The 25,080-nt window shown below is 42.0% G+C and overlaps 1 protein-coding gene across 1 annotated transcript in view; it reads left to right on the top strand.

The window, feature by feature from the left end:
- DTNA (dystrobrevin alpha) overlaps positions 1-25,080 on the top strand; it is an 84,186-nt gene that overhangs the window by 28,409 nt on the left and 30,697 nt on the right. Inside the window, exons 4-11 of the mRNA XM_054394660.1 lie at positions 4,410-4,495; positions 6,059-6,213; positions 10,782-10,887; positions 12,654-12,820; positions 15,211-15,335; positions 18,326-18,334; positions 20,424-20,504; positions 22,324-22,413. Of these exons, the coding sequence (XP_054250635.1) occupies positions 4,410-4,495; positions 6,059-6,213; positions 10,782-10,887; positions 12,654-12,820; positions 15,211-15,335; positions 18,326-18,334; positions 20,424-20,504; positions 22,324-22,413 (819 nt within the window). The remainder of the gene's footprint in view (positions 1-4,409; positions 4,496-6,058; positions 6,214-10,781; positions 10,888-12,653; positions 12,821-15,210; positions 15,336-18,325; positions 18,335-20,423; positions 20,505-22,323; positions 22,414-25,080) is intronic.

The raw sequence follows: 25,080 nt of genomic DNA, 5'->3' as shown, positions 1-25,080 counted from the left end.
AAAAGTGGGGGGAGATGGTATTGTGTAAGATTTCACGTGACACTGAGTGTGTTGCTCCTTCATGCTAAGCCAAAAGTCAAGTGCAACCTCATAAAACTGCAAGCCAACAACATCAAACTGCAGGAACAGAAATGCTGCTCCAGTTAATTTGCTGTTAGTGCGTGAAAGTCAGCATCATGTAGTAGAGGGCCCTGACAGACCAAAACCAGTGAGCAGAGCAAAGCAGTCTGCACAAAAAAATTGCCTCAATTTGTTGCTTTAACTGCACATTAAAACTGGGCAATAGCTTTTGCTTCCAGGTCTCTTTCTCTGTCCCTTGGCATACCTGTCCCAGGAATGGAGCAGTGAGCTGTGAGCTCTAAAACAGAACGAATCTGGCTGGAGGGGCTTGACTTCTTCAAAGAGAAGAAGAAATATTCATGCCTATGTTTAATCAAATGCACATTTGAATCATGCTGCATTCTTGCTAATCCATCTATTCAGAGCTGTGAAGTGTTTAATTCTCTCTCTTCTCCAAGTTTGCCAATCATTGAAAGCCACATGGGCCAGCCAGCTTTTATGAAGGGAGCCCAGCAAAAAAAAAAATATGTTTCAGAGACCTGATCATGATGCATTTTGCTCTCCAAAATGAAATAATTTTGCTTAATTCCAATGAAATTTCCTTCCTGAAACCTGTTTGTGAAAACAGGAATTTGTAATTGCATCCTCTGACTTTTCAGGATTGCCTGCCCTGATTAAGATGGGTAGTAGGGGGCCCACACATAAGAAGAGATTTTGTTACTTTTGGTAAAGATAACCTAAAGCATTGGGAGAGCACCACTTCATGCCTAGTTGATGAGAAAAATCCTGTTTTCTCTATGTCTGTTTTATAGGACACATTGGTCATTTCTAAAGATGTGATGTTAGTTCTCTATAGCTTCCCCCACCACATGACTGTCTCAGTATGAGCACTGCTAAAGATCCTGACAAGTGTCTCATCCATTTGGTATCACTCTCCTTGCTGTCCCAAATCCAGGCCTTGGAGCTGGGCTTAGCCTTGCATGGTCTGTGGGTTTGACCAGACTGTCCAAGACCAGACTCTTGCTCACTCTGGGGAGAGGCTGTCTCTCTCCATCCACTTCTTTTGAAGAGGCAAACTTCTGCTCTGTGCTTCTCTGGTGTCTAAAAGCTGGTATTGCTTTTTGTCCATTGCTTGGCCATCATCCCCTTTGTTGCTAAGCACACCTCAGCTTCAGGGTCTGTTTTGCTGTTATTTGGACTTCTACTGCTCTTCTACAGGTGTCTGAAGAGTAACCTCAGTAAGAGAGGTGGCTATGTAAAATCAAAACTTTTTCTGTCCCCTCCTATTTCCACTAGTAGAATTGGTATCTCTTTACATTAGCCAGTCCTAAGCTTCTTTCAGGGAGTACCAACCCCAAAAGAGATCTTCATGCTGCCAAGCCACTGCTCCAGCATTTGCTTTTTGCACAGCAAAGGTTGTGTGGCCCCAGTGCTGCCAGTCAAGGGCATCTGTAGTGCTTAGACACAGCTTTGGGCACTTCTGGATTCAAATGATATTGGCAAGTGCCCCATTATCCTGTCCATTCCTCAGCCCTGTGTATTTATCTATGCATGTGTGTATACATATGCACACACATGCATCAGTTTGGAGGGCAAATGGAATTTTTTTCTGGCTCTAGTGATGCTTTTATGAATACAAATGACCAATACAAAATACAGTGTCAAAGCTAATCAGTTCCGACAGAGAGATGGAAGAGATGAATAAAACCTTTTCTGTTCCTCTGTACCATAACCATTTTGAGTATGGGAAAGCTGATGGCTCTGGGGTGGAAAGCTGAGGGCAAGTTGATATGTGTCTGCCATTCAAGGGTATAATCCTATTAGTAAATGTAACTAAACCTACTGGGACAAAAATAATCTAAATCTGAAGCACTTCCTCATGGGCCTTATTTTTTCCTCTAATTCTTCCATTGCTTCTTAATAATGCCCTTACTTCCACTTAGCATTTATTTTTCTTAACAACTCTTTTAAAGGCAGGTGAAAACCTCATGATGAAACAGTGCAGAAACATTCCCAAAGGTGTAAAGAGAAAAATACACAAAAAGAATAAGACATGATCCAAATCTCAGCCATAGCAGTGCTAGGTCCTGCTTTATACTAATAAGAATCTGGTCAACAAAGGATGGCAATGCAGAAGACAAGAAATTCCTATACTGTGATTTTAAATATTATGGAAGCAGTCAGAGGGCACAATGTTAAGGAAAAGAAAATGTGCACAAAAGCCAACATTACAGGACACAGTCCGGATTCACCTCTTACATAGTAAAGCAGAGAATTTGTTTCCTTTAGTCTGTATCTCTAGTTGATTTTCAGACAAAATGCAAAATTTTAAATGAGTGTAAGGAATATTTAGAATTTGGAATCAAGGATTACACTGATGTAGGAGTAAATCCAGTCCACTGAACTTTAAAGAGTATTATCTAGCCAAGCTTAGGGAACTGAGTAATTTTCTAAAGTATTAATGAATGTAGCACTGAAGCATATAGTATACAGCATTCATGTCTCCTATAGATGCATATGTCCCTGTATTAGCAGGGTTTGGGCTTAGCAGAGAGAGGCACAGTCACAGGCTCTGTGTCTTTCCAGAATCAGTTATCTTTTAGTTCTGATCAGACACAACTTCCTTCATTACAGTTATAAGTGCCAGGCTGAGTAATTTCAGAAGTATTGATGATGAGCTAAATTTCTATGTGTTGCTATTGCCAGTGCCATTGGACTGTCTTATGTAAGACAGAAACACATACATTTTAGCAAGAAATCTCTTATAAATGTGAAGTTGCCTAGCAGAGTGAAGACTGAAAGGTCACTCAAAGGAGCTCCATTTTCCAAAAATGACACAAAACTTTATTATCTGGTCCCATCATTAGCCCTATCAGTAGAATTCAGAAGGAGACAGGTGCCATTTTGCTAAGCTCACAGATACTGGGTGTATGTCTCTCTTTTAAAGCATAATGGCATTACACAGGCTAATGGGAAGCTCTTAAGTAATGCTAAGGAGTTTAGGTGACAGATAAAAGTTGCTCCAGTCCAACTATGGACTCTTAGAGCCTTACAGTAAGACTGAGAATTCCAAGAAAAATCACATTTCACCAAATAGATGCTTAAAAATCACACAGTATCACAATATATCCGAGGTTGGAGGGGACCTCAAGAGATCAGCAGGTCCAATCCCCCTGCCAGAGCAGGATCACCCAGGGTATTCTGCACAGGAATGCATCCAGGTGGGTTTGGAAAGTCTCCAGAGAAGGAAACTCCACAATCCCCCTGGGCAGCCTGTTCCAGTGCTCTGTCACCCTCACTGTAAAGAAGTTTCTCCTCATGTTGAGCTGAACTCTTCTATGTTGAAGTTTGAACCCATTGTTCCTTGTCCTATCACTGTGAACCACCGAAAAGACCCTGGCCCCCTCCACTTGACACCCACCCCTCACATATTGATAGACATTGATCAGATCCCTTTCAGTCTTCTCTTCTCAAAACTAGACAGCCCCAGGGATCTCAGTCTCTCTTCTAATGTCTAATGGACATTAAAAAGCAGATGAACTTAGAAGGGCATGTTCATTCTCATCTTTAAAGAGAGACTGAACATTACAGCATTTCTGTTCTGCCATTCCTATCACCACTGGACGTAGTTTTGCTTAAACTGGGGGGTTAGGACTTTCAGAGTGCTTTGTAGTGTCTGCAGTCATGTGTTAGTCATGCAGCTCAAGTATACAGAGGTTTCTATAAAGGCAGGTAATCACTGGGGACTGTCATGGTTGTAGAGGGAGAGTGAGGATGGCTGGAGGAGACCTGAAGTTAAGCCATTGCCTGCTTCAGGACAGTGGAAATCACTTGGAAGGTAATAGTCAGGACTTACTAACATGCACAATATGCAGCTTGTACAATAGTGTGAGCCCTGTCTGCTTTTTGCTGTTGTTCCCACATTGCACTCACTTGCAATCTTTTAGGGACCCAAGATACAGGGATCTGTTAGGATTTCCCCATTTCAGAATGGGGAGACCATGAGTGTGATAGCTGCCTTCCAGTGCACAAATAGCAGCAATAATCATCCCCTTAGTGAGTAATGAGATAAAACAGTTTAATGTTGAGCTTCACATATGTGTGTGTGTGTATACATATATATATACATATATATATATAGTATCTGTTTTGAGATCTTTACAGAGCAATGTCCTGATGTGTGTTCCCACAAAACAAACTTTGATTTCAAAGGTCTTCTTTCTTTGTATGTCTGTCCAAGTATGGAGTGCATTACAACGTGTCATGCCAGTGGTATGTATTTTAAATGGGAAGATGTCCCTGTTGGGAAATGGACATATGAAATATGTCTCCTTTCTGCTTTTGAACAGGGAAGGACATGGTAAGATTTCCGTTTTTGCTGTCAAAATGGCCTTGGCAACTCTTTGTGGAGGAAAGATCATGGACAAATTAAGATGTAAGTCTTTTGGGTGACATTGTTAAAGTGTTCACTGTTGTACTTGGAGAGCTAACAGTACAGGTAGGAAAAGAAGGAATCAGGATAAATTATGGTTTCCTGGCTTGCTTTGGGATTTGCACTGTATGTATCTTCAGGCAAATCTCACTAAATATTTGACTGAATTTCACACTGGACTGTGTATTTTTGAAGCCAAATTTCACATATTGATGTTTTGGTTGGTGGATTTTTAATTTTTTTTTCCTTTGGGATGAATGAATTCAGAGTACAGGTAAGTGTCTCTGATGCTCAACATCATGAAGCATCATTTAGCAATTTCTTCAGACTTTCTTTTTAATAACACCTCTCTCATTTCACTTAGAGGTACAATATATCTGTACACTATTTCTCTTTCTTCCCATAGGGCACATACTAATTCCGTCTGTTTTGGAGAACAGATTTCTCATTTCACAGGATTTATTCCCAGTTCCCCAAGAACCAAGGCATGGTTTACTTGTCTCTGCAATGAAACACTTTCTATTTAGTGCTGTGATGTCTGTAGCTCAGGTCCTGAATACTATTTTCTTGAGGTTTTGACCAAAATATTAATGTGAACCTTCAATTTCCTCTGAGCCTTCTAACCACAGCCAGATAAAGCTGAGTTTACTAATGACTGTTGGTTAGATTAAACAAGTAGAAATCCCAGGTGCTAATTTAGTCTCCTGGATTTGGTGCCATTTTTAGTATATTATTTCTATGTAGAAACTCTGATACAGACTGAGCTTACATTATTAATTAAACACTTATAAAGTGAAGACTGTTCCCTAGGTTGGTTTAAGAGTAAGAGCAGGGTCCAGTAGAAGGCTGGGGTATGATGATTATTTTTTCAGGTCAGCAGCCCCAGGGTCCTTTTGTCAGTATTTTCTTTCCAGGTTGCTAGAAATGAAGCAGCTGATGTGAAAGCCTGAAAAATGATAAATGTTCCTTGGTCTATGAGCCTCTGCTAAGCTTAGGATAATTTTAAACAAGAGGAAAAGAAAAAGCTAAGAAATGTGCATCTCTACAATAATAGAACTGAGAGTTTTATACATGTGCAAAAAAGGAAAAAAATGGGGAAAAGTCTAAACTAATTCATTTGAAAGACCTTCATTGCTTTGTGTGTCCAAAACAATAATAACTGACTTAATGAGCTCATTGTCAAGACTTAGAGTTGACATGGTAAGCTGGCAGTAGGTAACAAGCTGATCTTGCATCACTTGTCAAATTAGATCCTTCTTATCTGATTAAATTACTGCCTCAGACTTCATGTAAAAAAAAAAAAAATTACCACACACAGTGGGGAAAAATAAAGAAAAATATTTTAATATCAAAATCAGCTACTTTTTAATATGTAAATCCTTCTTTTTGTTCTGTATTAAGCATGGCTATAGTTAAGGATGCAGTAATGGAGGTTTCCATAAGCAGAAGATGTTGTTTAGCAATTCTGTTTCAAATCAACTGATGCTGAATTCAGAGCAAACCTGTAGCTCTCACTGAAGTTGCTGTGTCCTTTTCTTGTCTTTTTTTTTTTTTCCCCCCCTTCAGATATTTTCTCAATGATTTCTGACTCCAGTGGAGTGATGGTTTATGGCAGGTACGACATGTTTCTGCGGGAGGTTCTCAAGCTGCCCACAGCTGTTTTCGAAGGGCCTTCGTTTGGTTACACTGAGCAATCAGCAAAATCCTGTTTCTCACAACAGGTAAAGGAGAAATGAGCATCTCCTCTCTGAGCAGGCCAAGACTTCCTTCCTTACACATATGTGCACAGAAAATGCATGGTTGGGTGGAGGGGAGGTCCACTTTGCTGTTTTTAGCAAGTAGGTTAGGTGCCTTCAGTAGCTAGTCTCCCTAGGTTCCCCAGATAACCACAGAGGAAAAAGTGATCACACTCTCACAGTATATCAGAGGTTGGAAAGGACCTCAAGAGATCATCAGGTCCAACCCCCCTGCCAGAGCAGGATCACTTAGGGTAGTCTGCACAGGAATGCATCCAGCTGGGTTTTGAAAGTCTCCAGAGAAGGAGACTCCACAACCTCCCCGGGAAGCCTGTTCCAGTGCTCCATCATCCTCACTGTAAAGAAGTTTCTCCTCATGTTGAGCTGAAATCTTCTATGTTCAAATTTGAACCCATTGTTTCTTGTCTTATCACTGTGAACCACCAAAAAGAGCCTGGCCCCCTCCACTTGACACCCACACCTCAGATATTGATAGACATTGATCAGATCCCCTCTCAGGGGGGATCTTAACTTACATGTCCTAAATTGGGGAGCATGAGAAGAGAAGCTTGTTCATTTAAGGACCTAAGTTAGATACTTAAATTTAGGTCATGCAAGACATGCAATCCTCCACTCCAGTTAGTTGTTGTTGCTCTAAGCTTATGAGACTTGAATTTTTCCATGCATAGCTCAACTCCCACTGAAATACCAAACGTGTTTGCCAAGTGGTGGTGTACACAGAGAAGTTTGTGAGTGAGAAGAAAATTGCCTTAAGCCTTTATTGAAAATGAGAGTGAGGAGGTATTGCAAAGTCCCTGCTCTCTTACAAATAGCATCCATGAGATAGGGTCAGAAAAGCAGCAAGTTTACCCTGAAGAAAATATTATGGTTTTCCACAACTAACCACACTGTGTAGGTGCACTGAGTGTAGAGTACATTGGCTGAAGCTAATACCTAGCACTTCAAAAGACCCCATATCAGGGGCTGCTTGTCCACTTCTTCTGGCTTTTGCCACACATCACAGTAAGTAAGAGGAGATGCCAAAACTGAGAAAATGTTAGAAGCAAAGTGATGTTTTCATTCTCTTTATCCTTCCATTCGCTGACTGAACACTGTTGAACAAATAAGCTGAATGGAGCAGGAATAGTGTCATTTGCATGCAAAATAGTCTCATTTTTTTGTTTTCCCTCAGTTTCATCAGTAATCAACAGACAACTGAAAGCCATTGTTGAAGTTCATTTATTGAATCATCTCTCCAATCATTTTAAATGGTAGTGTTTGCATACGTGAAGCCAGTCTGGTTTCACAGAGGGAGACTTAAGGCAGCACTTCATCTAATGATGAAGAATTTACATAGCCAAGTGACTTTGGGGAGTTTGGTGTTAAAATAATAAGAAAGTGCTCTTGCATGGCAGCAGGGCACTCAAGCTTTGCATGCTGGTCATGCTGTTATTAAGATGAAAACCCAGCAATTTCTTTTCTCCAAAAAATACCATTCAGGCTCCATTTTCCATCTAAGCAGCCATCAGAAATGGCACTGTCACTGACACTGCATACAAATGAGTGGACCAGATAGATATCATAACAAACAAAGTCTCCAAACAGGCATTAGATGGCTTAGTTCACAAAGCTCTACTTCAAGTGAACAAGAGTTCTGTCTCTGTCTGATGTAGGTACACAGCAGATTTACAAAGCAGGCAGCCAAGTACCCTTGTAGATCTGGTCTAGTATTTGACTTCACTTTATGTTAATTCTCATTACACCCTCAGTAGGGATGAACCAGAGTTTTGAAATAAGACTCAATGCAACACCTCCCTGTGACACTATGATAAATGACATTTACAGTCTTAGTCACACTGCAGGGCATCCTTTCATTCTTCCATGTTAAGTGTTAGCAAAGTATGATACCTTGGGATAAGTTTGGCACTCTCCCTGTTCTCAGGATGGATCACTTTTGCTTACCAGGAGACTTTCAGCCCCCTGGTACATAGATTCCTCAGTTTCAGGGGAATGAAAATATTCTGGGAATGGTCTTCTGCTCACAGTGTCAAATCCATTTCAGTTTGCATCTGAAAGGATTATTCCTGTTGCAGCAATGTTTTATTACTACCCATTGCACTGGTTTACTTGATTACACCACGTATTTTTCTGCTTCTGTGAACCACTGCTAGATTGAATGGCTATTAGGAATAGAAACAATGTTTCCTCATCAGCAAATTCATGGAAGAGATATGCCAAAGCAAGTGACTTAATGTTTCAGAATACAAATATGTGGCTCAAAGAGGAATTTTATCACCACCACTTTCCCCCATAGGTAGGATTAAAGTGCTGCTCTGCTGTATTTGTATTAAAAAGTGTTGTTATTATTATAAAGGACACTTTTTATTTCCCTTCTTTTTTAAAATCCCAAACTAAAAAGATAGACACTAACTTCATTTTCTTAGCACTTGGCTAAGTGTTATTCCACAAACCTAGACTCCATCTGCATGTAGCATATATTTAGAAAAGCAGCTTTCAGTTTCAACTTTCCTGGCAGCTGAAAAAAAACTGCAGGAGGAAAATAAGCCTTTCAAAATGTATGGGAATTGTTCTGCTGGTGTCCTCTTAAGGTACTCTGCTCTCTCTAATCCATAGAATCAGTGAGGACCAGAAGAGTTAGGCCATAAAGCTGTCAGTGAAGCAAGGTTTCTTTATTTGGAAGAGCTGTTTTTGTCTCCCCATCTACTGCTGGTTCAGACCATCTATTTACACCCCTTTATTGCTGGTTGTGTATTTGCTGCCAACCTACCTGCCTTCGAGAGCAGAGGGAAGACTTAAGGCTACTCAGCTCTGCGGTGTGGGGCTTTGGAGGACCCTTCTTCACCCAGACTTCACTCTGCCTGTTCTCCTCCTTCTCTCAGTTGTGCTGCAGACAGGACAGGCACTGGCTGGCAGCATTGGCCAGTGAAGCCATGCCAAACGTCTTCCCCAGATCTCCAAAAGAAAGATCCCTTTCTGTGAGATGATGCTTAGGATGCCTCTTTGGGTTATCCACTCTCACTGGATGGGAAGGTCATTCATACAAGCAGGTGGTAGCTGTTTGATTGGACTTTGATACTGCAGGTATTGTGGGGAAAGTATTTCAGTGAGAGTAGATGATCTCTGAGGTCCCTCCCAACCTAAGCCATTCTATGATTTAGAGCTCACATTCAGGCTATTTCTGTTCATCGAAGAATCAAGACCATTTTCACAACTAGCTTGAAATATTTTCTCTTCTCTAGGGACAAATATCTTTATGTATTTCTCAATATCTTGCAATATTTCAGCCCTGAGCCTGTTACAGAGTGAGATGTCTTCAGTGTATCAGAGAAATAATGATTTTCTTTACATCTGGTGGCAATTGTTTATAAATGCAGCACAGACACACACTCCATCTGGAAATCTCAGCTCTTAAAAGCTTTTACAGCACATGAGGATGATACAAGTCACTGCATAGCTGCTGGTTTGCTTCCTCATGGGGTAACCACAGTTCTTTAGCAAGTTAAAGCAGTAGCTTAAGCAATCAGATATGAAAATGGAGCTGTCCCTTTGGATATGGAGATGCTACTTAAACAGCTATGTCTGTAAATTATCTCCGCATGTGTTCTCTACAGGGTTTAATATTTTTGCATCTTTATTTCAAAGCAAGGCTCCATTGCTGATTTCTTGTGGACTCTCTGTCCTTGACCACCCAGTAGCTGTGCACTTCACTACACACTATGTAGCTAGCACACTACCTAGGGAAGAGCAGGTATTTTTGGTGGAGAGATCTCAGGCTGAAATATCACCTCTTGGTCTGAAAAATAATTACAAGTTGTCATGACTTTTTCCAGACACCTAAGAAACTTAAGGCCCTAGATTATGTTTTTTAAACCAACAGGGGTATCTTAGAGTTTAAATCTCTTTGAAGGATGAAGGGGCATGGATCTTTAGATACTTACAGGAATGGAGAGTTAGAACAGTTGCAGTCCTTGAGTGTATGCAGACACAACATCTCACCTAAAACTAGTTGCCATCACTAAACAGACATTTGCCTCTCGTGGTCTGTCCTTATCCTATGTCTGTTTTGAAATTATATTCCCTTGGCATTATTTTGCTTTATTTTCTCTGTTGGAGTACCACCAGTCATTCTCTGCAGTGACTTTTCACGTGACAACTGGCAATCCATAGTGCTACCCTACATAATTGTACTCATTAGGGGCTACTTAAAACACGTGACAACATGAAGAGTTGAATGCCAACCTTATTCACCAAGCATCTTCAGGGAATGAGAGTTTTAAAGTGAATGGGAGCTAGGTATCTCCAACCCAGCCTTGTGAAAGGACTGCTAGTCATCAGTAGTGTGATTTGTAATGACTGGGAATAGCCCAGAGAAGCTTTGCTTATGTGACATGTTCTAAATTTTAGTAAAGCAAGGCTACAGGCAAACAGTGTCTGAAGCTTGTTGCCAAGTATTTCTGTAAGGACAAGATAAAACCATTCTGATCTGTCTAATTACTGATTCTTTGTGCTTGTTTGTTTGCTTGTTTGAGCAGAAAAAAGTCACATTAAACACTTTCTTGGATACTCTCATGTCTGACCCCCCGCCCCAGTGTCTAGTGTGGTTACCACTACTGCATCGACTGGCAAATGTTGAAAATGGTAAGTAAGAGCTGCTGCCAAAACCCACTTACCAGAGTAAACTTTTGTGTGATGATTTTCTCACTCTGTTGATGGTTTTGTAGGAGCTACTGTACTGGGTTCATTGACTCCATGTGCTATTTTTACAGTACCTGGCGAAATAAAGAATCCTCTTGGTCCTTCAGCAGGAAACGTTGCTGAATTTTTTGCTATGCTCAGGAAGTTATCCTGATCATGTCTTCTCCTCATGTGTTCTAGATAAGCAAAGAGCTAATAGGACTCAATCCATTCACACACTTACATTTGGTAAACTACCAAGGCCACAAATTTATTAGCTCTGACATATGGCAGCAGAGAAGGAACAGCTTGGGCAGTTTCCGTTCATGCAATATTCTTGGCAGAAGATGTCCAGTGCAGTGCAAAATACCAGCCAAAAGGTCCTTAGGAAGGATCTCCTCCTAAGCCTACACTGCCAGATAATCTATTCTGAGAAGCAAGTTCCACATTCATCCTTATCCTTTGCTTGTGTGGAAGATGAGGATTTAACTGAGCTGCCTCTTTCTCCTCAAGGGTTGTCTTTCCCCAAAATGAGTAGATCCCAGATTTTAATACAGGAAGAAACCACGAAGATAACTCATTTGCACAGTGCATGTTGCATGTCCCTGGACAGCAACATCTTCCTCAGCCTTCCAGCTTCTTCAGCACCTGGGGGAAAGTTCACAGACTCACAGACAGTCTTCCAGTCTACCCCCCATTTAATGTTCCTGTAGAAGCTGCTGCCACATTAAAAGTGCAGGGGCACAGCTCCCCCACTGAAGGGCACCACGGTTGGGAAGGTGATTTGCCCCAAGTCCCTCTTGGCTGGAGAGCCACCTCTCTACCCCACCTTCCTAAGTCTCTTATCACCCATCCCTGTCCCTCACCAACTTTGCACTGTTTCCCAACCTAGAGCACTAACCCCTCCTGCTGTGAAATTCTGGCAAGGATTTAAAGCCCTAACACACTCAAACTGATCCAAATCCTCCCAGACTGAACCTTACAGCTGAAAAGCAGAAGGTGCCTGGGTAAATTGGGTACATGGTGTAGTGGGGAAAGAGGAACAGAAATAGCACTGTGGCCAGGAAGGGGCTTCAAAATGTCATAATTGGTGCCTTGGTGTACTCAGTGACTTGTGTCCTCATTACTGTCTGCTTCTGAGAGGAAGAGAGAACAGGACCACATGAGTCCCTTCAGTGGCTTCCTTCAATGCTTTCCAAATCTGGGCATCCAAAGCTAAGTGTTCAACTCCATAAATAGGTACCTAAATGACTCCAGTTGTACAGATGAGACAGCAGTCATTAAGGGACAGTGAGATGGCTAAGTACACTTTAGTGCTTCCAGTAATCAGACAGCTGAGTTTGACTTTAGCTGTGAGGCACAGCACTTGAGCTCCTCACCACAGCAGAACATTCATCTTCCCCCAGTCACACAGCTGAAGAGTGCAGTGGGTTTTCCCATGTATGACTTTCTTCTACCAGCTATTTTGTTAGACTCTGGACATGGTTTTCAGTGCTGCAAGCAAGAGATGCAGGCAGCAGCTCAGAAATGATGCAGGTTTTGGTGCCCAGTCTAGCTAGCTTTGCCCGTGGTTGCTGGGTGGCTTCTCGAGTTTTCACAAGTCAGAGCTGTAGGCAGCATCCAGAGCTGCAGATCTCTAGAAACAAGGAAGGGATTCACCCTTGGGTGCAGGGCTCTGTCTGTAAACTTTTGCTTTGGTTTATGGCCTGGTGTTTGTCTCTCCCGTGCAGTCTTCCACCCCGTGGAGTGTTCCTACTGCCACAGTGAGAGCATGATGGGCTTTCGCTACCGCTGCCAGCAGTGTCACAATTACCAGCTCTGTCAGGACTGCTTCTGGAGGGGCCATGCCAGCGGTTCCCACAGCAACCAGCACCAAATGAAAGAGTACACGTCATGGGTAAGGGAGAGCTGCGTCTCGCTGCAGACGGCTTTGCCCTCCAGCCGGCAGAGAAGCCCCCAGCTACGGCTGCAGGCAGCCCATCTGGTGCAGGGAGGCCAGGAGCTGGGCTGCTGGTTCGGATTGGTGACCCCATCAGGGAGGCTTTGGCCTTGGGAGCCATCAGGAGAGCGCAGAGGTGGGAATGGTCTTTTCTGGGTGAGGATCTGGGGTGCCTGTGGCAGTGCGTGCTGTGGGGAGGGCAGTACAGGAGGGGCTGGCAGCAGGCTCGTGGCAGCTTCTCCTGGTCCCACGGGACTCCCCACAGGTGAAAGCGTCGCTGGCTTGCTTGGTTTGGCTCTGTGTAAATGAAATGGTGGATTCTTAATGCTCATTCATCAATGTTTGCAGTTGAGTGGCTGCAGCATATGCGTAGCATTTGGGATGGTCCTGGCAGCGTAGATTTGAATGTGGTCACAGGCTTAGATCCACAGCAGTGTTTACTGTAGAGAAGAGCACACTTCAGCCTTTTGGTTGTTAAACAAAGTGGTTCAGAGCTTTTTCTAAGTTGCTACATCAGCCTTAGCCCTCCACCTGAGGGCTAAGCTGTGCACAAGCTGGAGCAAAGCCCCAGCAGAAGCTCTTGGTCTTGGAGCATCCCAATCCTTCGGGGTTTAAATCCAGAGACTAGGAGGAAAAATCCTAACTAATCTCTAATATTACAAATGCTTATTGTTACCAAAGAAAAAAAGGAAAAATAGCAACAATCCACATTTGCACAGCACTTTGGGTGTATTTTTAAACAACATTCTGAAGCTTAACACGTTTGAAATGTCTGGTTTTCTCTTGATGGAGCAGGCAAGGGTTAAACCTGACCAGGTTTGCTCTGTATGCCAGTCACAGCACTGCATCCCAGCAGATCTGGATCTGTAATTGGTTTTGTGGGTCCTAATTGCTGACTGTTGCACAGACACCAGTAGCTGGAGTTTATTCTCTGAATAGGAGAGTGCCCACTACCTAGCTCTGACTCCATTCCTAACAGCAACTTGTGCTCTAAAAACCATTTTTTGCTCCAGCCAGGAAGCTGTAATTATAGGTAGGAAGTAACTGGAAAACTTAAGATTTCCACTCAGCAGAAGACAAAAACATGGCTACATGCCCAGTGGTTTCAAATGTTGCCGTGTCAGAAACAAAATGGTTTGCTTTGAGTTTGAAATTCCCTTCCTGTAGCATTTGTTAGCATTTGTTCAAACCTCTGGTTAGTGTTCTCCATAAGGCATCCACATTGAGCTCTGCATGCAGATTAGAGGTGGTCATGGGTGCAGCAGAACTCAACTGCTCTCGACTGAGAGTGAAATCACAGCAATAATGAAAGAGAAAAATCCTGAACTTTAAATATTCAGGTTGGGTTTCTGTAACAGAGAGATTTAATTGTGCTCTTGGTTACAGTCATAAGTTGATGCAGGGTGTGTGTGCACAAATGCCATCCCACTCCTGCTGAGTTGTGCATGTGGAGCTGGTTTTTGAAGGGAGGAGATAGTGCAAGCATCCCTATCCCTGTTTTACTGGCAGAAAAGCTGAAGTGGGTTGGGTTCCCTGAGAACCTGTGACACAATCTAAAAGAGACACTAGATCTCCAAACCCTTAGAAAAGTGCTCAGCTGCAATAAAAAACAAGGCAGAAAGCAAAAAGTACTGATTGGGTTTTGGGTCACTGATGAGATTTCAGGGTGAAAATCATGCTTCTTGCACAGGACCTCCACATGCTTTGGGGGCAGTGACAGTGCATCAGCCTCTTTTGGCATGCTGTCACCATGACAGGGCAATTCCCATCCTGCACGTGTCGCAGATTTCCCATTCCCAGGGGCTGCAGCAGCCACAGGAGGTGGAAGTGCAGCTTTGTAACAGCAGCACTGGGTGCTGGAGCTGAGGAGGGAAATGCTAGCAGGGAGGAAGAACATAGCAGCCTTGTGCCTGGCCTGCAACTGGGAAGGAGCCACTGTCCCATGCAGTGTATCTATATGGACAGACATACAGAGTTTGTTCTGCTTGCACTCTCAAGATGATGAGCTACAAGCCAGCTCCAGTCGAGGCAAAACTAACTTTGTGCTGTCTGTTCAACACTACTCAAGTGCAGCACTGCAAAGAAGCCATGGCAGCTGCATCTGTCCATATAGATAAACACCCCCCCCCCAGTCTGCTGTAAAGGCCTCTGAAGGTAAGAGTAATCTTTCTTCCAAACTGAGCAGTCTTTGCCTTGTCAGACTCTCAGGGTGGGATGGGGCGAAGGGGTACACGAGTCCATAGGTGGTATGTAAGCTGTAGAGCTTGCTGTTGTTTTGTGCTTCCTGTAGCAGAAAGAGTATGCACCTTACTTGTCCAGATTACCTCTACCTTCCTTGTTCCTCCCAGAAATCACCTGCTAAGAAGCTAACTAATGCACTTAGCAAGTCTTTAAGCTGTGCTTCCAGCCGTGAACCTTTGCACCCAATGTTCCCTGACCAGCCTGAAAAACCTCTAAACCTGGCTCATATTGTGTAAGTATCTGTGTGCTGTAGAGAAAGTAAGCTTTCTTCTAGGAGTTGCTTACACCAGTGTAGATGCTGTAGCTCTGAACAAAACAGGAGGCAGCTGTGGCCTGTCAAGCTCAATGCATCACAAGTGCAAATTTGCTGGTGAGGGTATTTGGTATAAAAACAGTCTCCTAGTGAGACTTCAACTGGAAAAGTTAGTGGGCTGTGACCAAGTACTGGGACACAATGCTGGTATGTCCTCATTCTTCTCAAGAGATAGCCATGGAATTTCTGAGAGCTTCAGCACTTTGGGATGTATTCCTGCTGAGAACATTAGTTTTGTCACCTAGAGGCTCAACATCAGTGTATCACAGCTATGTCTTGACACAAGGCACCAGGGAAGAGTGAAATCTGGCCAATTTTCTTGAAACCAGTGGCAGACTTCTTGCTGACTTTAGAGGAGCTGTGGCTTCACCCAGCCCTGAAGAGTGATATGAGTCTATTATTCTTTACATTTTCATAAAGTAGTTTCTGTCACTGTTTGGGTTTGTTTGGGTTTTTTTGTGCAGGACTCAAGCAACTCAAAGCAGAGAGAAAATGTACTTGTGCAGAATGGGGAAATTATCACTTTGGATTTTTTTTCTGAAGCATGCCCACCATCCATAGTGCCAATTGCTCAGCTTTTCTCATTTATCAGTTTGTTTTACCTTTGCTTCCTGAGTTGTTTAAGAGAAAAGTTACCTTTTTCCATAGAATTGAGGGGAAAACCAAGACATTGATTGGAAGAAAGTTACAAGAAATTAACTTGTGAAAATTATTTCTCTTCTTCTGACATATTTCTTAAGAAAATATCTTTTTTAACCATCTTCCCAAGGAAGATTTCAGGCAGCAGCCATTAAGATTGTATTTGCCTGCTGCAGATCTGTGTTACTGGTTGCTGGAACTATTCCAGTCTGTGATTGTGGCACATACTTTTGTCAGTACTGAGTGTTTGTATGCAGCATCCTTAAGGGCAAGTGCACACCAGCCTCTGTGGGATGTGTGGCAGCTGAGAGGTCACCTAACCAACCTGACATTTGAAGGATAAATCATGCTGGTGGTCCTCCTCATGTTGTTATAGCAGAATTTTTTCAAGGCATAAAACAGTCCTCTGCTTTTCAGACACAAGGTGCCTCTGGCAGATGCCTAGTGCCAAATCCCTGTTGCATTCAACTGTCAGTTAAAATCCTTGCACTCCTTTATGGAGGACAATGGGAGGATATTGTTCTTTGGAAGAAATCATCTGGAGAGGGATCTGCTGAGCTGCCCCTCTGCTGTGCATGGTATAAAAGCCTGGCTCTGCTGGCAAGGCCGTGGCAATTTCACAGTGCAGATTTTGGCCATCCTTAAGAGAACTGGAAGGAAACACAGAGGATCAAACTGAAAGAGAAGCCTCTGTTCCCTGTTGCCTGGAGGCCCTTGAAGGCCTAAGGGTATGTCAGAAGATGATGGGTAGTGAAAACTGGGCTGCTGTGAATGGATTAAATGTGTTTAGGCAAGGCAAGGGGAAGGTAGCATAACTGTGTGGAATCTGTTCAAAATCTTTACTGTGAAATTAACACCTTCCCTTCTTTCTAACTATACAGACATAATTTGGAGTGATTGGATGTGAGAACAAACCACCATCTATTTTGTTTTATGATAGAATTCCTCTTTATTCATAGATTGAAGGTGATACAACTTGTAAATATATTTTGGCTATAATGATACATGAGTGAAAAACCTGCAGGTTGTGGAGGTAGCATGGTCTACTGCATAATTCACATAAATTAGCTGAGGGGAGAGATGTGCTATGGTACCTCGTGGAGAATATCTTCTCACCAATGTGCCTTTTATTTTTAAATATAATGGAAGTTGAAAGAAACAGCTCTGGGCAGGAATCCAGACAATAAGGGTTTTATATGTGCATGAAATAGAAGAATTTTGGCAACAAAACAGTATCCTTTTCTTGGCTGCTCTCTTAAATGGGGACAAGTACTCTCTGCATTGCTATACAGCCTTCCCTTTCCATCATTCTTCCAGCTTTGAGTGGTACCCGACAGAAAGACTGCATGAGTTTTCTTGGTTTGCTGGTGCCACACATTTTCCATTATGGAACCAACACATCTAAGGCTTATCTAGAGAGGTGGTTATCAAGGTGTCATTAACCTAATGGAGCAACTTCCCCCACCAATGGAAGGCTCTTTTTCCCTTTCTATGCATAAGACTGGCAACAAAAAAGAGATGCTGGAGTGCAGGGATGACACATGGCATGGCCAGTGCATCATGGAGCTACTTTTCAAATGCATTTTTCCATCTAAGCCTGTGGGAGCATTATTTTTTATATCAGTGTGAAGAGCATGGAGTGCTTTGGAAAATTCCTCTTATTTAATTGGGTTTATTACTGTGGATGTGTTATGCCACGACAAGCATTTGTTACACAGCATACTGCAATGGTGTTCTGGAAAGTTGGTTTGAGTATCATCATTTCCCTTTTACCAGAAAGCTTAATCACTCAACTTCCAGAAGTGTAGAAATAACCTCAGAGAGATGTACATTTATAGTCCATAGCTGAGTTTTCCTTTGCTTTTCCATCAAGTCTGCTCTTCTTCCCTTGCCACATCACACAACTGTGTATGGATGTTTGATGTTCAAGCTGAACCTGAGGAATGTGGCAGTGGGCATCAGCCTTTCTAAGAAACTTGGCTTGGGAAAGCTCAGATTTGTTTAATGTATTTTATTCATACAAAAAAGTGACAAATTAGTGCTAATCACAAAACCTTAGCAAAGCCTTGGAGTTCACAGACATTGGCACACAAGAGTAACTCTGCATATGTAAACGGATCGATGACCTTTTATGTGTAGAGGCTTCTGTGCTCTTTGCAGAATCAGGGTCATAAGAATGGAGTGTGTCCAATGCACTACTTAAAGCACATATATATTAAACTGACAGTTTAATTAATGATCTCTTTTCCATTTCATTTTGGCTGCAAAAGAGATACTTGGTGAGTATTTTTCTTCTTTAGTACCCTTACTGGAGGAAGAAGCTTAGAAAAAATGTGATAATCTAATTATTGCCAATCCTTTTTTATCAGAGCCAAATAAACAGTTGTCTTTGAATACAGAGACAATGGCAGGGAAGAGCTCTTCTGGGGGTTAGAAACTTTCTCTACCACCCCTATTTTGAGAGAAAGCTTACAGAAAACATAATCCTGAAGTGTGTATGTGGTTATCTGCTGAAATCTGTGTTTGCCATGGGAAAGTTCTGCCTCCTTCTCTGAGACAGTGTTGAATACCAGCCTCTCCTTCCTTCTCCTCTGCTGTTTAGAACTCCACAGCCCAGGACCAGACTTACCTTTCAGAAACCCCAGGCTGTGCCCAGTTAGTTTTTCAATGTGATCACTGGCCAGTGATTGCATTGAGAAAAGCACAGCTGCAGTACTCCGTACATATAGTTTGTGTGATGCAGTTGGTGTGAACTATTTGACCTACATCAACTACCAGTTTACAGTTCCCAGGCAACAAAATACCAGTTGCTTATTCATTAAATAAAATTAGTCTCTAAGTATTCTTTCAAAGGTCATATTCAGATCTCTGTATTTCAAGACTCCTACCACAATGACCTTTCCAGTGGATTGGCTCTGATCATGGCTTCATCCAAGCTCTTCCTAGCTCTGGTGGAGTTCATGAAGAGTAACATTAAACACTTCTCTGTAAGTGCTTAGGGCCTTAAGTGCTGCTTCTCAGATTCATGGCTGGCCAAAACTGGAGATTTTCATGTGGGTCTGCAGGTGCAGGGTTAGGCTGAAACTGTATTTTCATATGAATGAATAACATGCCAAACCCTCCAGCTTTCTATTCCCAGTTTTGATCTGAGTAAAATTGGTGTGGGGATGTTGTGACAAGAAATCCATTTGGACCTGTCAAAGAACCACATTTATTCTTGTTTCTAACAGTTACAAAGAAAGAAAACATGCAGCAACGGTTCACTTCTGTGCAGAACTGGCTTTGCTTGTTTCTTACAAATGGCTTGGGTGACCTGTTGTCTTACCCACTTGGAGCCCTGGAGTGACTCTTTTGGCTACTATGTTTTGATTTGCACATCTGCAGAATTCAGAAAGCAAATCAGATCTTTCACAGAGCTTAAAGGAAATGTTAACCAACTTGAAATTTAAGCAGGCTGAAGTCTGAATTATATATATCTTCATGTTCTGCTCATATCTAATTGAAACCCCTGTGGTTTTAATAACAGCTTTTTTAGTTTTTTTTCCAGAGTGTCTATGTATCTTTTGCCCAGTGTTGCATAAGAAGCCCATTAAGAAGGGGAAATTTCTCCTTAATGGATACAGGGGGGAAAAAATCATGCACAAAATATTTTTTAAGAGTAGACAATAAAAGAAATCGGAGGAAATAGTCCTTTTCATTTCAATTTTAGTAAGAACAGGAAATAAAGAATGTAGTAATAAAACCATTGTTATTAATGGGTCCTCTTAAACTAGCCACTTATTTTAAATTTTTAGTTGGAGGTTTGATATACCAGTTGAAAAGCTTTGCAGTTAAACCAGTAGTGTACTCCATGTATTTTATGGGGTACTGAGGGCTATGAGTACACTGTGGTCACTATGTGAATGTCAGTATGGAGCTTAGCCCCAGGAATAACCTCATGAAGAGGTGTGGAATTTATTGGCAGTTACCCCCTGCAAACCTCCATAGTGCCACAGGGAAGCTGCTACCAGTGCTCAGCCTAACTGGTTGAAAGCAGTGACTGCACTGTGGACTGCAGGCTCTGGAGAGGAAAAAAGGCACAGTGGTTGTGTTGCCAAGGCAGGGAAAAAAAGCAAGCAAATTGCTTAAAGCTCACCTCAGCACACACAAAAGCATTCTTTCTTTCCAGGTCTCAGTAATAGTGTCTTTTTATCAATTTCTAGTTAAAAACACAGCATCTTTAATTTGGAGCTATTGCTATTTAAAGCAGAAGATGTTGGTAGCAATGTTATTTTAACAAGCAGCACTCAGAATTGTCTGTAAATACTGTTGCTGTTGAGTTTTGGGTTGTGCAGAATTAATACAGCTGGATACTTTGCCTTCTTCTAGGCCCCCTCGACCTGTAACCAGCATGAATGACACACTCTTCTCCCACTCTGTTCCCTCAGGAAGCCCTTTTGCAAACAGAAGGTGAGTTCTTGTCTTAATTTATGTTAAACCATTATATGAGAGTGGTGGAGGTTTCAATTTTCAGTTCCCCGTGGAAGAAGAGCAAACTCAAAAGAAAATGAACAGTCATGAGCAGAGAAGTGCCTTGGTTGTTTTGGACTGATGCTGAGATATCTGGGTGGAGAGCTGGGGTCAGGGCACCCTGAGCTCCTCACAGCAGAGCACAGAGCTCTGACTCTCACTTGAACCACAGCATCCCACCCAATGTGCTAACACACAACCTAGGCACCCTCTCATAGGGGCTGAAGATGGGCTGTTGGTGAGAAGCCAGTTTATATCAGCACTGGGGGAACAGAAACTGAGACATGCCATTGCCTACTGGGGTGCCTGCATCCTACTTGAAGATATGACATGAACAAGAAAAATTTATATTCATAATTGTCAGATCTCGCCAGCCATCCTTGTTCCTGTTAGACCATTCAGATTTTCATTAAAGACTAGAAAAGAGAAAGAGTTGGCACACGGTGAACTTCAGCAAGCAAACCAGAAAAGAGTGGTCAGAAACATGAATCCCAGAAGAAAGTGCTTGCAGCTGGGGCTGCATTTTAGGTCGTGCCTCCAAAATGTGTGTGAAGCATTTGCTGGCTGTTTCACCTGATCTATGTAAGCCTTCCAGTGCACATAGATGAGAAGTTGGCAGAAAAGTAACTTCCTGCTCTACTAGGGAAAATGAGTGATATGTCTTCCTTGGGTGCCTTTTGTTGCTTGGTTCCTGCTGTACATGTCAGTACTTCATGTTCCCAAATAACCAAACACAACCTCCGAGTATGCATGGCTACATTTTTGAACACCAAAACCACACCTCCAGTGTACCACACTACAGTGTCAGAGTAAAGATGCTTCACTATTCCTTTAATTGATGAACTTTATTACCAGGAGCTATAACTGTTAGCTCTCAGTGTTACCTTAGCAGGGTGTGACTGAGATGCTTTCTGAAAGCCAGTCCCAGCGCAGCACCCGAGACAGATCTGTTGCCTGTACAGATAGTGAGACTGCAAATATTCATTTCTGTTGTTGGAGTGTGTGGAATTGTATGTGCCAGGGCAAGGCAGGATATCCTATTTGTGGCTTCTCCAGGGCAGGTAATTTTGAGCAATGATCTTTACGAGCTTCTGTTTATCCCCAAGAAGTCCCTGTGCTCATTCAGCAAAAGTATGCTTTGCCATTTGGACCAGAGACCTGCAGTAATAATCACAGCAGTATTTACTGTGCCATTTGTTTTTCTTTACATATGGAAAAAATACTGATTATTTTACTTTTGTGATCCTTAGTAATTCAGCTGACTGCCTTAAGCTATCAGTATTAAGTGTATATGGTCCCTGAACCATTAGAATTCCTTTTCTCCTAGAGGAAGAATTCCTTGATGGAGAATCTCCTGAATGCAGGAGACCATAAACTCCCCATCATAAGTGCCCAGATTTCCTTCTAAGTATGGTGTCCTTACACAGCAAAAAGTTTCCATGATGCAACAGCCAGTTCTGGCTTTTTTAGAGTTAAGAGGTATGTAAAGCCATTGAATTGCTTGTGTATTTAAAAAAAAAATTGTAACTTTACCTAGCAGGATTTAAAATGTTTGGCATCTTATTCTCATTGTTTTTCTTTTAATCTCATGCAAATTTAGTTTGTATCCTTTTATTTGAAAGAAAAAGCATCCTCCAGACTGTCAAGTCAGTATCCTTTCTACATGGTTGCAAATTGCCTGTATTGTAACGAGCCCAGTCTGCTCTCTGGGTATAATTTTTGGGGGTATTAACAAGGTTTCATTGTTTGAATCATTCAGGTTGCTGGGGGGTGTAAGTGCAGCCAGTCCTGTGGCTGATGAGCATTCTCTTATAAAGCTGTATGTAAATCAGCTTCACAACAACTCACGGTCAGTATGAGCGCACTAACCCACTAATTGCTGTAGTCATGTAGCTCCTGCCCTAGATCATTAGCCATTCTGCTAAACTACTAAAGATACTCTTTAAGGAAGGCTCTGCTGGGCTAGAGGGTTTCTGTGGCTCTAATTAGTCTTTTGAATAGATTTCCTGCTGGCTGTGGGCTTTGCCAACTTCCCTTGCTTATGCACAGCACAGACCTTTCATTTTACCCTTTCACGTAGGATTAGGATTAATGTATCTGGAGGAAATTGGAAATGCTGGTTTAGAAAAGCAGAAAAATAACCTTTATGATTCCATCGTTGGAGTGGTACTTGCCTGGTGCATTCTTGACTGGGGAACGAAAGAGGCTCACAAAGAGCCTGGATGGAAGCAGCTCCATGTCTCCCAGCCAGCCTCCTCTGCACAGCTCTCACTGCTGGTGGTCACCGCTCGGCAGCTAGCGCCAGGTGCCAGCTCCCTGCCCCCTGATCCCTTAGCTCTGCTTTGCAGTAGCCACAGAAAAGGCAAATCTAAATCCTGCTGAAGCTAGGGAAGACTTCCCATTTACGTGGAGAGCAGTGCATTTACACTGATGCCTCTGGTTGCTGCAGCCTGTTTCCAGCACTCGCTCTCATCTTGGTGACCTAAAGGAAGAGCCTGTTTCCATTCTGTGTAAATGCAGTTGGATAAGAAGAGTTTCCCTATATTTCTTTTTTTTTTCTTTTTTAACTGTGGAGTGTAATGACTTTTTTTTTTTTATATTTGATTAATCCATGAGCATTAGCTATAATTCAGCAAGAAAGTACTGAGACCAAGGTACTTTTCTGCTAAATGCCAAGTTCTTCAATCTGTACTAGACTAATAACAGTACCTTCATTCATTCATTCTTTTAGGTTTTACTATTATTATTACCCTGGGAAAATCAGGCCTCATTAGTGGAAGCTCATCCTCTCATACATCAGAGAAAGAGAGTATGACAGCTCTGTTTGCAGTTGTGCTGATTTTATATTAAATGCTCTGTGATTCATATTATAATAAAAATTGTACCAACTCAGGGTAAAAATCTAGCTGGATGTAATCAATGCTAAAAGCTCTGCTGGCTGAGTTTTCACTGCAGATGACTTATGGTTACTTTAATTTGTATTGCAATCAAGTCCAGAGGTTTCCAGATAGCTTTACAGAAAGTTTTTCTGTAATTAGAATGTTTATGCAAGGGGGAATTGGCACAGGCTGTCATTTGTGGCATTCCCATGGTATTTATTTCAGCTAGTTGGGCTCACAGAAGAACATTACCGTTGGCAACCAGTCGCTCCTCGTAGCAGGAAACGCTGAATTCAGCACACAGAGTCATTCTGCTGCTGGAAATGGATATGGCCTCCTGAGTTCAGCACAGTATCACCTTCATTTCTGGATTCATGGATGAAATGTAAATACAGTGACAAATTGTGGGGAACATCTGAAAGGAGATTGAACATTATATGCCCTTTGCAGATTAATTGAGTCTGAAGCACCAGTCTTGGGTGAATATACAATTATTCTGAAGCCCAAAGGAGGTCAGATTCAGGCTTCTCCTGAGATGCTTCTCAGTTTCTTCAAGCCACTTCAGAATCAAAATCCCTTAACATTTCTCTGCTTGCTTTCCACCATGTCCATAGCAGCTTTCATGGGGTTGCAGACATCTTTCTTCTGAATGTATACAGTCTGCAAGTTGATATCAGCAATATGCTCTGTACAGCTCAAGAACAACTTTGAAGCAATTATGTTGGAAAAGAAGAAACAAAGGATCTGTGATCTTCTTCCAGATTAACCACAAATCCTGTAGTGTTTTTATTGTAGCTAATCTTTAGGTTTAAATCTCACATTTGGTTTTGTGACCTTGTGGGCAGCAGAACAAGGGAAAATTGCTGCAGAATAGGCAATGCCCTTGTAAGCCCAGTGAGTTGGATATGTTATGTCAAAACAGGTAAATGGAGCATTATGGAAAATGCTGTCTAGTCAAGAGGAATAACTTTACACCCTGAATTAATATTTTCTTCCTTGGATTCTTTTGTTTCCCAGCTGCAGTCTGTTAGTGTTGCCTTGAAGTACATAGTAATGGGTACAGTCTCTTTCTTTTTCTTAATAAAAATCTTTCTTAAGCCATTGAATTACAGGGCCAAGGTGGGGTAAGATGAAACAAAATGGTTTTCCTTGCATTTTTCTCAGCCCTCCCTCACAACTAATGCATTTAATTCTTCTAAAGGAGTAATAGACTAGAATAAATGGAGTGATGCAGCACATCCTGCTGAACTTGAAATTACTTGGCACTTCAGTTGTAGATAGAAAGAATGCACTGTGATATCAAATGCCCATAGCCAAGGAGAAATTGAGTCTTATTCAGTGTTGAGACAAAGTAGCTGGTGCCTTTTTTGAACTCCACATAAAATCTAAAAAGAATTGGATATTCTACCTGGATGTATCAAGAGGTTAGGCCAAATTTCTGGACAACATCTAACTTAGGAGCAAAAGATACTCGTTGCTGCTGTTGACCATGTTTTTTTTCTCTCTCTCTGAGCATGTGGTAGACTTGAACTACATGTTGCCTTCATATGTTGTTTTCAAAACAGGATGAGAATCCTCCTTTTATTTCATCAGCAATAATCCACCTGCTAAAGGAAAGATTCATAGGTCTGATTTTT

This window comes from Indicator indicator, chromosome 31 (genome assembly GCF_027791375.1).
Source record: "Indicator indicator isolate 239-I01 chromosome 31, UM_Iind_1.1, whole genome shotgun sequence".
Lineage (NCBI taxonomy): Eukaryota > Metazoa > Chordata > Aves > Piciformes > Indicatoridae > Indicator > Indicator indicator.
Note: the sequence above shows the minus strand (reverse complement) of the source record. Positions and strands in the feature narration are given on the sequence as shown.